This window comes from Pristiophorus japonicus, chromosome 8 (genome assembly GCF_044704955.1).
Source record: "Pristiophorus japonicus isolate sPriJap1 chromosome 8, sPriJap1.hap1, whole genome shotgun sequence".
Classification (NCBI taxonomy): domain Eukaryota; kingdom Metazoa; phylum Chordata; class Chondrichthyes; family Pristiophoridae; genus Pristiophorus; species Pristiophorus japonicus.
Genome location: NC_091984.1, coordinates 105314798 through 105328113, shown reverse-complemented (window position 1 = coordinate 105328113; position 13316 = coordinate 105314798). Strand labels below are relative to the sequence as shown.

The 13316-nt window shown below is 47.5% G+C and overlaps 1 protein-coding gene and 1 pseudogene across 4 annotated transcripts in view; one reads left to right on the top strand and one right to left on the bottom strand.

The window, feature by feature from the left end:
• Nucleotides 1-12638, top strand: part of s1pr1 (sphingosine-1-phosphate receptor 1) — a 50278-nt gene extending 37640 nt beyond the window's left edge. For 2 of the 4 annotated variants that reach the window (XM_070887241.1, XM_070887240.1), the window contains exon 3: nucleotides 10177-12638. In XM_070887241.1, coding sequence (XP_070743342.1) covers nucleotides 10329-11516 — 1188 coding nt within the window. In that variant the 5' untranslated portion in view covers nucleotides 10177-10328 and the 3' untranslated portion in view covers nucleotides 11517-12638. Of the gene's footprint in view, nucleotides 1-9050; nucleotides 9141-9563; nucleotides 9741-10176 lie in introns of those variants that run through there. The other 2 variants (XM_070887242.1, XM_070887239.1) reach the window with 2 other exon arrangements.
• LOC139269148 (putative nuclease HARBI1 pseudogene) lies at nucleotides 6535-7713 on the bottom strand (annotated as a pseudogene).
• Nucleotides 12639-13316: the final 678 nt, after the last annotated feature.

The window sequence follows — 13316 nt, the reverse complement described above, 5'->3', positions numbered from 1 at the left end:
CACTATTCTCTGAGAGCAAAGAGATTAACACCAATGCCTCTGCCCGCATCCAAAGATGGGCGCTCACGCTGTCGGCATACAACTATGTAATCCGCCACAGACCGGGCACAGAGAACTGCGCTGATGTTCTGTCAGCTACCATTGTCCACCACCGGGGTGGAAATGGCACAGCCTGCGGACTTGCTCGTGGTAATGGATGCATTTGAAAACGAAAAGTCACCCGTTATGGCCCACCAGATCAGGACCTGGACCAGCCAGGATCCTTTACTGTCCCTGGTAAAAAAACTGTGTCCTTCATGGGAGCTGGTCCAGCGTCCCAGCGGAGATGCAGGAGGCAATTAAGCCGTTCCACAGGCACAAAGACGAAATGTCCTTACAGGCGGACTGTTTGTTGTGGGGTAATCACATGGTCTTGCCCAAGAAAAGCAGAGAAACGTTCATTTGTGACCTACACAGCACCCACCCAGGCATTGCAATGATGAAAGCCATAGCCAGATCCCATGTGTGGTGGTCCGGCATAATGGAAACATAGAAAATAGGTGCAGGAGCAGGCCATTCAGCCCTTCTAGCCTGCACCGCCATTTAATGAGTTCATGGCTGAACATGTAACTTCAGTACCCCCTTCCTGCTTTCTCGCCATACCCCTTGATCCCCCGAGTAGTAAGGACTTCATCTAACTCCTTTTTGAATATATTTAGTGAATTGGCCCCAACCACTTTCTGTGGCAGAGAATTCCACAGGTTCACCACTCTCTGGGTGAAGAAGTCTCTCCTCATCTCGGTCCTAAATGGCTTACCCCTTATCCTTATACTGTGACCCCTGGTTCTGGACTTCCCCAACATTGGGAACATTCTTCCTGCATCTAACCTGTCTAAACCCATCAGAATTTTAAATGTTTCTATGAGGTCCCCTCTCATTCTTCTGAACTCCAGTGAATACAAGCCCAGTTGATCCAGTCTTTCTTGATAGGTCAGTCCCACCATCCCGGGAATCAGTCTGGTGAATCTTCGCTGCACTCCCTCAATAGCAAGAATGTCCTTCCTCAAGTTAGGAGACCAAAATTGTACACAATACTCCAGGTGTGGCCTCACCAAGGCCCTGTACAACTGTAGCAACACCTCCCTGCCCCTGTACTCAAATCCCCTCGCTATGAAGGCCAACATGCCATTTGCTTTCTTAACCGCCTGCTGTACCTGCATGCCAACCTTCAATGACTGATGTACCATGACACCCAGGTCTCATTGCACCTTCCCTTTTCCTAATCTGTCACCATTCAGATAATAGTATCTCTCTGTTTTTATACACCAAATTGGATAACCTCACATTTATCCACATTATACTTCATCTGCCATGCATTTGCCCACTCACCTAACCTATCCAAGTCACTCTGCAGTCTCATAGCATCCTCCTCGCAGCTCACACTGCCATCCAACTTAGTGTCATCCGCAAATTTGGAGATACTACATTTAATCCCCTCGTCTAAATCATTAATGTACAATGTAAACAGCTGGGGCCCCAGCACAGAACCTTGCGGTACCCAACTAGTCACTGCCTGCCATTCTGAAAAGTACCCATTTACTCCTACTCTTTGTTTCCTGTCTGACAACCAGTTCTCAATCCACGTCAGCACACTACCCCCAATCCCATGTGTTTTAACTTTGCACATTAATCTCTTGTGTGGGACCTTGTCGAAAGCCTTCTGAAAGTCCAAATACACCACATCAACTGGTTCTCCCCCATCCACTTTACTGGAAACATCCTCAAAAAATTCCAGAAGATTTGTCAAGCATGATTTCCCCTTCACAAATCCATGCTGACTTGGACCTATCATGTCACCATTTTCCAAATGCGCTGCTATGACATCCTTAATAATTGATTCCATCATTTTACCCACTACTGAGGTCAGGCTGACCGGTCTATAATTCTGTTTTCTCTCCCTCCTTTTTTAAAAAGTGGGGTTACATTGGCTACCCTCCACTCCATAGGAACTGATCCAGAGTCAATGGAATGTTGGAAAATGACTGTCAATGCATCCGCTATTTCCAAGGCCACCTCCTTAAGTACTCTGGGATGCAGTCCATCAGGCCCTGGGGATTTATCGGCCTTCAATCCCATCAATTTCCCCAACACAATTTCCCGACTAATAAAGATTTCCCTCAGTTCCTCCTCCCTACTAGACCCTCTGACCCCTTTTATATCCGGAAGGTTGTTTGTGTCCTCCTTAGTGAATACTGAACCAAAGTACTTGTTCAATTGGTCTGCCTTTTCTTTGTTCCCCGTTATGACTTCCCCTGATTCTGACTGCAGGGGACCTACGTTTGTCTTTACTAACCTTTTTCTCTTTACATACCTATAGAAATTTTTGCAATCTGCCTTAATGTTCCCTGCAAGCTTCTTCTTGTACTCCATTTTCTCTGCCCTAATCAAACCCTTTGTCCTCCTCTGCTGAGTTCTAAATTTCTCCCAGTCCCCAGGTTCGCTGCTATTTCTGGCCAATTTGTATGCCACTTCCTTGGCTTTAATACTATCCCTGATTTCCCTAGATAGCCACGGTTGAGCCACCTTCCCTTTTTTATTTTTACGCCAGACAGGAATGTACAATTGTTGTAATTCATCCATGCGATGTCTAAATGTCTGCCATTGCCCATCCAGTCAACCCCTTAAGTATCATTCGCCAATCTATCCTAGCCAATTCACGCCTCATACCTTCAAAGTTACCCTTCTTTAAGTTCTGGACCATGGTCTCTGAATTAACTGTATCATTCTCCATCCTAATGCAGAATTCCACCATATTATGGTCACTCTTCCCCAAGGGGCCTCGCACAATGAGATTGCTAATTAATCCTCTCTCATTACACAACACCCAGTCTAAGATGGCCTCCCCCCTAGTTGGTTCCTCGACATATTGGTCTAGAAAACCATCCCTTATGCACTCCAGGAAATCCTCCTCCACCGTATTGCTTCCAGTTTGGCTAGCCCAATCTATGTGCATATTAAAGTCACCCATTATAACTGCTGCACCTTTATTGCATGCACCCCTAATTTCCTGTTTAATGCCCTCCCCAACATCACTACTACTGTTTGGAGGTCTGTACACAACTCCCACTAACGTTTTTTGCCCAGATTTAGTCATGCATGCGCCAGTGCAACACTTGCTCTCAGCTGAATAATGCACCCAGAGAGCCACCGCTAAGTTTGTGGTCGTGGGCCTCCAAACCGTGGTCGAGGATCCATGTAGACTATGCGGGCCCATTTCTAGGCAAAATGTTCTTGGTTGTCGTGGATGCTTATTCAAAATGTGTAATAATGTCTGTAAGCACGTCCACCATCGAAAGCCTACGAGCCATGTTTGCCACGCACGTCCTGCCGATGTCCTAGTCAGCGACAATGGGCTGTGTTTCACCAGTGCTGAATTCAAGGAATTTATGACCCGCAATGGGATCAAGCACATCACATCTGCCCTGTTCAAGCCCGCATCCAACGGCCAGTTCAGACCATCAAGCAAAGCGTGAAACGTGTGTCGTAAGGCTCACTGCAGGCCCGGCTGTCCCGCGTGCTGCTCAGCTACCGCGTCATACCCCACTCACTCACCGGGGTTCCCCCAGCCGAGCTGCTCATGAAAAGGTCGCTCAAAGCAAGGCTCTCTCTTGTCCACCCTGATCTCAATGATCACGTGGAGGGCAGGCAGCATCAACAAAGTATGTACCATGACCGCGTAAATTTGTCACGCGATAGAGGTCAATGATCCTGTGTTTGTACTCAATTATGGACATGGTCCCAAATGGCTCGCTGGCACGGTCATAGCCAAAGAAGGGAGTAGGGTGTTTCAGGTCAAATTGGCCAATGGACTAACGTGCAGAAAACATTTGGACAAATTCACCAACAACTATGAACAACCCGAAGAAGACACCACCAACTTTGACCCTACAACACACACACACGTAGTAACTGACATCATGGTTGACCACGAAGCTGAACTCACCATCCCAGCAGCCTGGCAAGGCCAGCTGCTCAGCAGCCCAGTGAAGAACTAACCAACTCATCCACACCCACATTTGTACCGAGACGATCGACAAGGGAGCGAAAAGCCCCAGATCGTCTCACCCTGTAAATAAGAGTACTATTGACTTTACGAGGGAGTGAAGTTATCTATTTAACCCTTGGCAACCTGTATCACATCATCACCAGAAGGCCTACCTGTTGGGAGTCCCAAGGGATCCCAGCATCCCTTGGCAGCACTGTATACAAGCCACCCACGCGGTACCTGCACTGTGGAATCTTATTAAAAGGAGCTAAGGTCACACTTACTTATTGTTCATAATACTCAGTTTCATCTTTTATTATGAGCTTATCAGTCTGCATGCCTGATGCTAGACTCCCGAAACAAGCACTTTACTCCGAGCTACGTCATGGCAGGCAAGCCCCAGGAGGTCAGAGAAAACGCTTCAAGGACACCCTCAAAGCCTCCTTGAAAAAATGCAACATCCCCACCAACTCTTGGGAATCCCTGGCCCAAGACCGCTCAAAGTGGAGGAGGAGCATACGAGAAGGCGCCAAACATTTTGAGTCTCTTCGCCGGGTGCACGCAGAAGCCAAGTACAAACAGTGGAAGCAGCATATGACAAGTCAGGCACCCCACCCGTCCCTCTAACCACCATCTGCCCCACCTAGATCCCGCATTGGTCTCATTAGTCACCTTAGAACTCAATTTAGTGTGGAAGCAAGTCATCCTTGACTCCGGGGGACTGCCTAAGAAGAGATACAGTTTGAGCATCACTCGTGAATTCTCCCACTGCTGCAAAGGAGGCTTTGTAACATCTAAGAAATTATCACAGTTGCTGTTGATCACCCAGGCAATTATTAAGGGGGAATTGAGGAACATCTTTTAGGCCCACTGCTTACATTTAGTTCTGTCTTTTGGAAGAAACAGTAAACAGAGACATTTGCCTTATCAGGTGGGCATAAAAAATCCCATGGCACTATTAGAAAATTAGCAGGCGAGTTCTCCCAGTGTCCTGGGCAATGTTTATCCCTCAACCAAGACCACCCCAAAATATAGATTAACTGATCATTCATCTGTTTGTGGGATATTGCGGTGTACAAATTGACTGCCATATTGCATACATGAACAATTATTAGTATTAGGCAGTCCCTCATGTCGAGGATGACCCGTTTCAACACCAAAAAATGATGAGTTCACATGTGTTTCCATGAGGGACCTGAGATTCCAGGTCCCGAACTACATCTTGAAGGGTGGAAGATGCCTGTGTGTGAATTCTTTCAACGTGTGGTGGCTGGTGTACAACGGCCACCCCACGGGCTTGACAGAGCAAGGTCTTGGTCCAGTGGCAAGAGTTAACCAAGATGACTGGAGACCAAGCTTCGCTGCACACATACTCCTACTGTCCTTGGAAATCATAGATCGCAGTGTGGGCCTCACGGCCTCGTTGCTGGTCTATGCTGCACATTAACAATGACTACACTGCAAAAGTAGTTAATTGGCAATTAAGCACTTTGGGACATTCGGAGGATGTGACAGATGCTATATAAATGCAAGCTCTTATTTGATCAGTGGGCGTTGTGAGGAGAGGTCTTCCAGCAGTGACATAATACAACAATAGCTGGTGAGCCCTAATGTCAGCAGCAGCTCCATGCCCTCACCTGCACAAGTGACTGTCCTGCAAACACGAGAGCACAGGACTCTCTGGCACAAATGCTGCTCCACGAAGGCCAGTCACATGAAGTAGTATTAGACAGAAAGACAAACATTATATAGCACCTTTCATGACGTCAGGTCATCCCAAAGCACTTTACAGCCAATGAAGTAGTTTTGAAGTGTACTCACTGTTGTAATGTAGGAACATAGCAGCCACTTTGCACACAGCAAGGTCCCAGATACAGCAATATGATTAAAAACAGATTTTTTTGGTCATTGTGATGTTGGTTGAGGATTAAATATTGGTCCTCCCCAGCTTTTATTCGAATAGTTCCATGGGATCTTGTACGTACACCTTAGACAGCAGACAGGGTCTCGGTTTAAAGTTGCATCTGAAAGATGGCACCCCAACAGTGCAGCACTCCCTCAGTACTGCACTGGAGTGTCAGCCTGGCTTATGTGTTCAAGTTGCTGGAGTGGAACTTGATCACACAACCTTCTAACTCAGAGGGGAGAGTGCTAACCACTGTGCCATGCTGACACCTTGGTCATTAGACCATCTGCATTCCACACAGTTCACTGTGCACAGCAATCTCCTAGTGTTATTTTCCATATAAAGGAAGCATGTAGAAGTGGAGACCTTGGAGCGGCACTGCATTAAGATTCATAGGTCTGTGGGAGACAAACACCAGCAACTCATAGTAAAACACATAATAAAATGCAAACTTTTATGATAGTTTCCAGTCTGTTGTTTTATTGTACAGAAGTAACAAATGTAGCAAAGAAAAGATATCAAAAAACAGTTGTACACCAAAAATGCTAAAGAAAAGCAAGAACCAAGTCTGATTACAAATCTATCCAAAGAACAGCATTAGTCCTCAACTGCTGAAGAACTGGGCAATGATTTCCTCACGCACCTGTCCCGCTGCCTGTAGTGGCTGATCCAGTGCTGGTGGCTGTTGTGGGCCATGATCCACCTCGTCTTCTATGGGTTGAAGCTGCTCCTCATCCAAATCCATGGAGAGGCCACTGTCCATAGCAATATTGTGTAGCATGCAACACACCGTTACAATTTTGCTTACTTTCTCTGGGGCGTATCGCAAGGCCCCCCCTGACCGATCCAAACACCTGAAGCGTTTCTTCAACAGCCCAAATGTCTGTTTTATAACTACCCTGGTTTGCATATGTACCGCGTTGTAGCTCTTCTCTGCTGGGGTGCGAGGGTTGTGCAGCGGTGTCATCAGCCATGGTTGCAGCACATAGCCTAGATCTCCAAGAAGCCACCCGTTCATCTTTCTTTCTCCTTCAAAGATCAAAGGCACCTCCGATTGCTTCAGAATGTAAAAATCATGCATGCCTCCTGGGAAACACGCATTGACATTCATTATTTTCTGGCGGTGGTCACAGATAATTTGGACATTGAGGGAATAGTAACCTTCTGCATTTAGATAGGCCATGGGATTGTTATTAGGTGCACAAATGGCTACTTGCATGCAGTCAATGATGCCCTGTACCTTGGGGAATCCGGCAATGGTGAAAAAGCATTGTCGCCGCTGCTGCTCTTCATCATTCCTAAAGCTTAGGTAATTGGGTGCATGGCGAACCAGAGCATCAGTGACCTCCTTAATGGAACGGTACACAGCAAACTGGCTGATCCCGGTGATGTTGGCTGTGGGTGCCTGGAAAGTCCCCGTGGCATAAAAGTTAAGGGCAGCAGTGACCTTCACCGCCACTGGCAGCGCGGTACGGATGATTGATTCTCCATGCAGGTCGCCTTGGACCAAGCGGCAGACCTCAGTCACAGCCTCCCTGCTGAGCCGGAGCCTCCTCAGGCACTGCTCCTCAGTCAAGCCTAAGTAACTGACTCTGTTCCTGAACACCCTGTGCCTGGGGTAGTTTGTTCGGCGTGTGGTGATTCGTCTATGCCCTCTGCGCTCCTGGGCTGCCCTCCTCTGCCGCTGTCGGTGCTGGTGCTGCTGCTGCTGCTGCTGCTGCTGCTGCTCCTCTTCCTCCTCCTCCTCTGCAAGGAGAAAGCCAGCAATGGCTGCTGCACCCATGCTTTGGGCCTGCCAAGTCCTCTTTACAGTACACTCCAGTGGCTGCTCTGCTGATTCTTGAGGATATTCCCTTCCTGAGCCTGCTTGGCGCCAGCTCTGACCTAGGGTTAAATATTCTGCTCTCCAGGTGTCTCCAATGGTAGGCAAGTGTGCACCAGTCTCCCATGATTGGCCTTTAAACAAGCACCAAACGGCTTTAATTAGCTCTTCCCTTAATCTTAGTTATTATTTTTATGGAGGAACAGGGAATCCGCAGAGAAGCGCCAAGGAGGCCGAAACAGCCAGCTGGCGCTTCCTGCCGGGATTCCAGCACTTTTAACGACCGTCTACATGGTCGCTGCCGGAATTTCGCCCCCTCCCCCTCCTCGTCGCATCCCTCCCACTTGGCCTCACATTCACTTCAAATGATTCCGGCAGCCACTTCCTGCAGAACAGCGATATGTCCAGCCCATACTGAAGGGGCAGAGCCGCGGTTCCCCGGGAGCAAGTTACATGTAAAACAAGCTGGCTTTGGTCAGTGAGCAAGGATCACCCTGCAGCCCTCCCACAGCGACAGGCAATCCCCTCTCTACCTAGCGCGTTACACTCAACACTACTACTGCAAATCGACTGGTTTTAGTCACAGCCACCGTTAAATACATGCGTTTATCGGGAGACTCCGTCGCTGTCTTTCAGCAGCGCCCCTTAGTGTGGCATCCAGTGGTGTAGTCAGAGGGCATTAATTTGTGTTCCTGGTCCCTCTCCCGTGTGTGCTTATTTTAACTCTAAATACACGGGGGAGTAATTTAGATACGGACTTGCCTTGTGAGTTGACCCAGCAAGTATGTGTGCCTGGGCTGCATGCAAAGCCCGATCATTTTTCTCACCACCAAACTCAAACCTGCAGAGTTTGGTTTCTAAGTGACAGTCACTTTGCATAAAGTGTTTTTTTGTAAAACATAAATAGCATAAAACTGACATTACGGAAAACAGTTCCTGCGTCTAGATTATTAACTGCTGAAAAGTCACAGCACGGGGTTTAAAAGGCGTGTGTGTGTGCCGATAAAATACCTGAAAAGTCTGGAAGCCGAATTTAAGACTTGAAAATCTATGAAATGTTTTCCATCCTAATTTTGTTTAAAAAATCATAATCATTAGCTTTATTGAAGCAGTGGGATGAATTAAATGCAACATTTCAAGTTTGTACTGGAAATACATTCAGTATATCCTACTGTTCTGTTTTACACGGTGACTCCGAACACAAAACAATGCCACTGCCAAGTAAATCCACCTCTCGCAGGGCGAGTGCAGACTGCTGAAGCAAATAGGAAACTAGGGGCCGCCTCTGCTAGCTGGTGGTGAAAAAGCCATTCGATTCTTCAGTGTTTCAGTGACAACCAAGAGCTTAGACGTAAAACTGCAGAGCAGCATCAGACAGTCTGCAGTGGGTAAGAACTGAAAAATACATTTCAGCTCACTGTCCTGTTCAAACTGAAGGCAACGAGGAAAATTGATGCATTTTATGGTTAACTGTATAACTAATACCTCTTAAAATTGCAATATTTGTGCTACTTTCACTTGGGAATTTTCATTCCTGAATTATATAGTCTGCTGAGTCTGAACTAGTCAGGTTCAAGGTGTTGATTTATATTAATGCAACACCCGAAATGCAGGACAGCAATTTTGCAGACATTGCCTTTTTGCAATAAATATGTGGTGGGGTGGTTCTAACTGTTGTCAACGTCTGTTGTCTGATTGCTCCTGTCCTGGATCCAATGCGTCAAAAAAAATCTTCGCGCGTCAACCTTTTTCCTGTTTTGCACTTTTATCAGCTGCGTGCATCTTCTCTTGATCGCCACCCAGTCTCACTATTTAGTTAGTTTTGATGTTGCTGGGTCGGCGACAGACATCAGTCTGGGAGAGAAGCGCGTTCTCTTTCACAAGTATTGGAAAGAGCCCGCCGCTTCTCATTGTTTCCAATCGAGGAGAGTATCCTGTTCTCACGGTCTCGCTCCTCTAAACTATTTGTTGCATTTTCAACAAAAAAGGTAATCTTCATCGAAGGAAAACTTTAAAACAAATTGTTATAAGTTGCATGTGTTTTATTCTCGACTTTCATTCGTTATCTCAATCTAATTTATACTCGAGGTCGAAGTATGCTTACACAAAATTAATGCAGTTTATGGATATATTGCATTGTTTACATTTTGTTGACTGTTTTACGGATAATTTATTATTGACTTTAAAAAAATCATTTAACATTCATAACTGAACCTTCCCCCGTGTTTATAAATGATTTTTTTAGTCGATAATAAATCAGTTATTCCCCAAAACAGTCAACAGAATCCGTCAGTTTATTCTTATAACAGAATTTGTTTTACATGTGCGATTATTTGCGGTATGTGGAAGGCGATGGGTTAAGGTACTTTCAAAGAGTGTGATGTGTGTGCTGACTGTACCTGACTTGTGTTTTAATGTTTGCAGACCCGGAGCGGACGATGCCTGCTGGCCCCCGCGCGGCGGCGGCTGTGTGACTGGCCTGGGATCGCTGCGCCCCCTGGCGGGCGCGCCACGTCATACCCGGCGGCGGGAAAAAGACTCGCGTTCAGAAATTTGAACAAAAAAGGGCGCGAGCGATGGAGGCGGGCCACGTGCAGCTGCCGCCCGCGGGCGACGACGGCGGCGGCGACGACGACAGTTACACCGACCTCGATATCATCCTGAAGCACTACAACTACACGGGCAAGCTGCGGGGCTCGGAGGCCGGCCTGAGCGTCACCTCCATCCTCTTCATGGCGGTGTGCGGCCTGATCATGCTGGAGAACCTGGTGGTGCTGCTGGCCATCTGGCGCACCAAGAAGTTCCACCGCGCCATGTACTACTTCATCGGCAACCTGGCGCTGTCCGACCTGCTGGCCGGCGCCGCCTACACGGTCAACATCCTGCTGTCGGGCTCCAACACCTACCGCCTGACGCCCGCGCAGTGGTTCGTGCGCGAGGGCAGCATGTTCGTGGCGCTCGCCGCCTCGGTGCTCAGCCTGCTGGCCATCGCCATCGAGCGCTTCCTCACCATGCTCAAGATGAAGCCGCACAGCTCGGACCGCAGCTCGCGTGTCTTCCTGCTCATCAGCGGCTGCTGGCTGCTGTCGCTGGTGCTGGGCGGCCTGCCCATAATGGGCTGGAACTGCCTGCGCGGCTTCCCCAGCTGCTCGACCGTGCTGCCGCTCTACCACAAGCACTACATCCTCTTCTGCACCACTGTCTTCAGCTTCATCCTGATGGCCATCGTGCTGCTCTACGCCCGCATCTACGCGCTGGTGCGCGCGCGCAGCCGCAGCCTCACCTTCCGCCGCTACACGGTGCGGCCCAGCCGCAGCAGCGAGAAGTCGCTGGCCCTGCTCAAGACAGTCATCATCGTGCTGAGCGCCTTCATCGCCTGCTGGGCGCCGCTCTTCATCCTGCTGCTGCTCGACGTAGCGTGCGTGGTGCGCGGCTGCCCCATCCTCTACAAGGCCGAGTGGTTCCTGGCGCTGGCAGTGCTCAACTCGGCCATGAACCCGGTCATCTACACGCTGACCAACCGCGAGATGAGGCGGGCGTTCGGCCGGCTGCTGTGCTGCGCCTGCCGCGCCGCCGCCGCCGCCGCCTCCTCCTCCTCCTCCCGCCACGCCGCCTCCGGGCCTGGCCAGCTCAAGCGCAAGCCGCCCTCCTTCCTGGCCACGCTGGAGTTCAGCCGCAGCAAGTCGGACAACTCGTCCCAGCAGCACCAGGACAACACCCCCGAGACCCTGATGTCCTCGGGAAACATCAACTCGTCGGCGTGAGGCCGGCTGCTGGTGGGTGGGGTGCAGGGGCTGTGCGAGAGCGGGTAGTGCGGCCCGGGAGACGCCAAGCGGCGCAGCGTTGGATCAGCCCGACACTTGTTGTGCTCTAGGAGCCTCGCCATCCCAACAGACACAAAGTGATGGATCAACACGCATGGAAATATAATCTTCAACCATATACAAAAAGGACACACCCACACAGGGACATTGGACAGCTAGAGTTTGTAAACCCCCACTCCAACAGAGTGCAACATTTCAAAATGTGAAGTTTGATGATTCTTTAAACATAAATGCAAGGACAGATTTATCCCAGACTTTTAAGAGGAGATAAATGCATTTCTTTTAAGAAAAAGGGACTACAGAAACCTGATCTGCGTCAAGACTTTGCGTCTCAAGACTGTCATTCTTTGGAGATGTACCTGGTGTCAAAGCAGCTCGTATAGAGTAATGCAGGCCTCTGGGCGAGTGGCGGAGATTTCAGTGCCTCCAGGGTCATTGGTCGGGTGCAGAGCATCTCATGAAAAGACGGGCGAGTTCCCAAACACTTGGCCACTTTGTGACTTTGGTGAAGTTATTTTACTAAAAGGCCGAGTATTTTAGGGATGCATTATCAGGCACTAGGTTCTAGTGTACGTGCATTATTAAAACAATCTTTCAAGTGTATTATGTAAAGTAAGATAAGAATATAGTATCAAAATGTTGAAAATTAAAGATGTTACTAACTGGTCTCAACTATCATTTTGAATGTATCGAGACCGTGTCTCTCCACCTTTTTAACTAGTGTGTTCTTAACCTTTACAATTATTAATTTATTAACATTTGTGAAATTTAATTGCCAGTTCCCCAGATTCATTGCATAGCATTACTATAAAAGGTTACACTTTAGGTGTTCGACCAAACAAAATGATTTGTCTAAATTATTGAACTTTTGTAATTAGGAGTTGACACAAAGTATGTTAAGTGCCACGATGTGTTCCAAAATGCAAATTGTAATTTTCAGAAAATAATGAGAATGGCATTAATGTATGTATGTAAATACATTTCTTTTAATTCAACAAATGTTTCAAGATTTCATTTATTTTGAGGCATCCTTTAGACCAGTATAATACATCTGCCAATTTAGTGTTCACTCACAAAAATGTACTTATTAAAATTGAGACATGGTGATATCAACACCGTTTAATTAGCCTAGTGGTGTGAGTTGGGAAAGCAAGACCAGGAGTGATTTTATTCAAGCCTTTCTTCCACCTGTAGATCATGGACCTGATATACAATAGTTACTCTTGATAATTCATTCATTCCTCCACTTAAAGAAAATTGATTTATCCAAGTAATGGCAATTAAGCAATGTAAATAACCTAAGAATTTAGTGCTTTAATATTTAAGATTCTCATCCTTGTGTTCAAATCTCTCCATGATCTCGCCCCTTGCTATTTCTGTAACCTTCTCGAGTCCTACAACACTCCAAGATCTCTATGTTCCTTAAACTCTAGCCTCTTAGAATCATAGAATGATACAACACAGAAGGAGGCCATTTGGCCCATCGTTCCTGTCTTTGGTACAGCTATCGAATTAATCTCAGTCCCCTTCACCCCACCATTGGCGGTTATGGCTTCAGCCATCCAGGCCTGAAGCTTTGGAATTCCTTCCCTGAACCTTTCGCCCTCTCCTTTTAAGATGCTCTTTAAAACCTACTTCTTTGACCAAGGTTTTAGTTATACATCCTTATGTCTCCTTTGGCTTGGTGTTAATATTTGTCTGATAACACTCCTGTAATGCACCTTGGGACATTTTATTGCA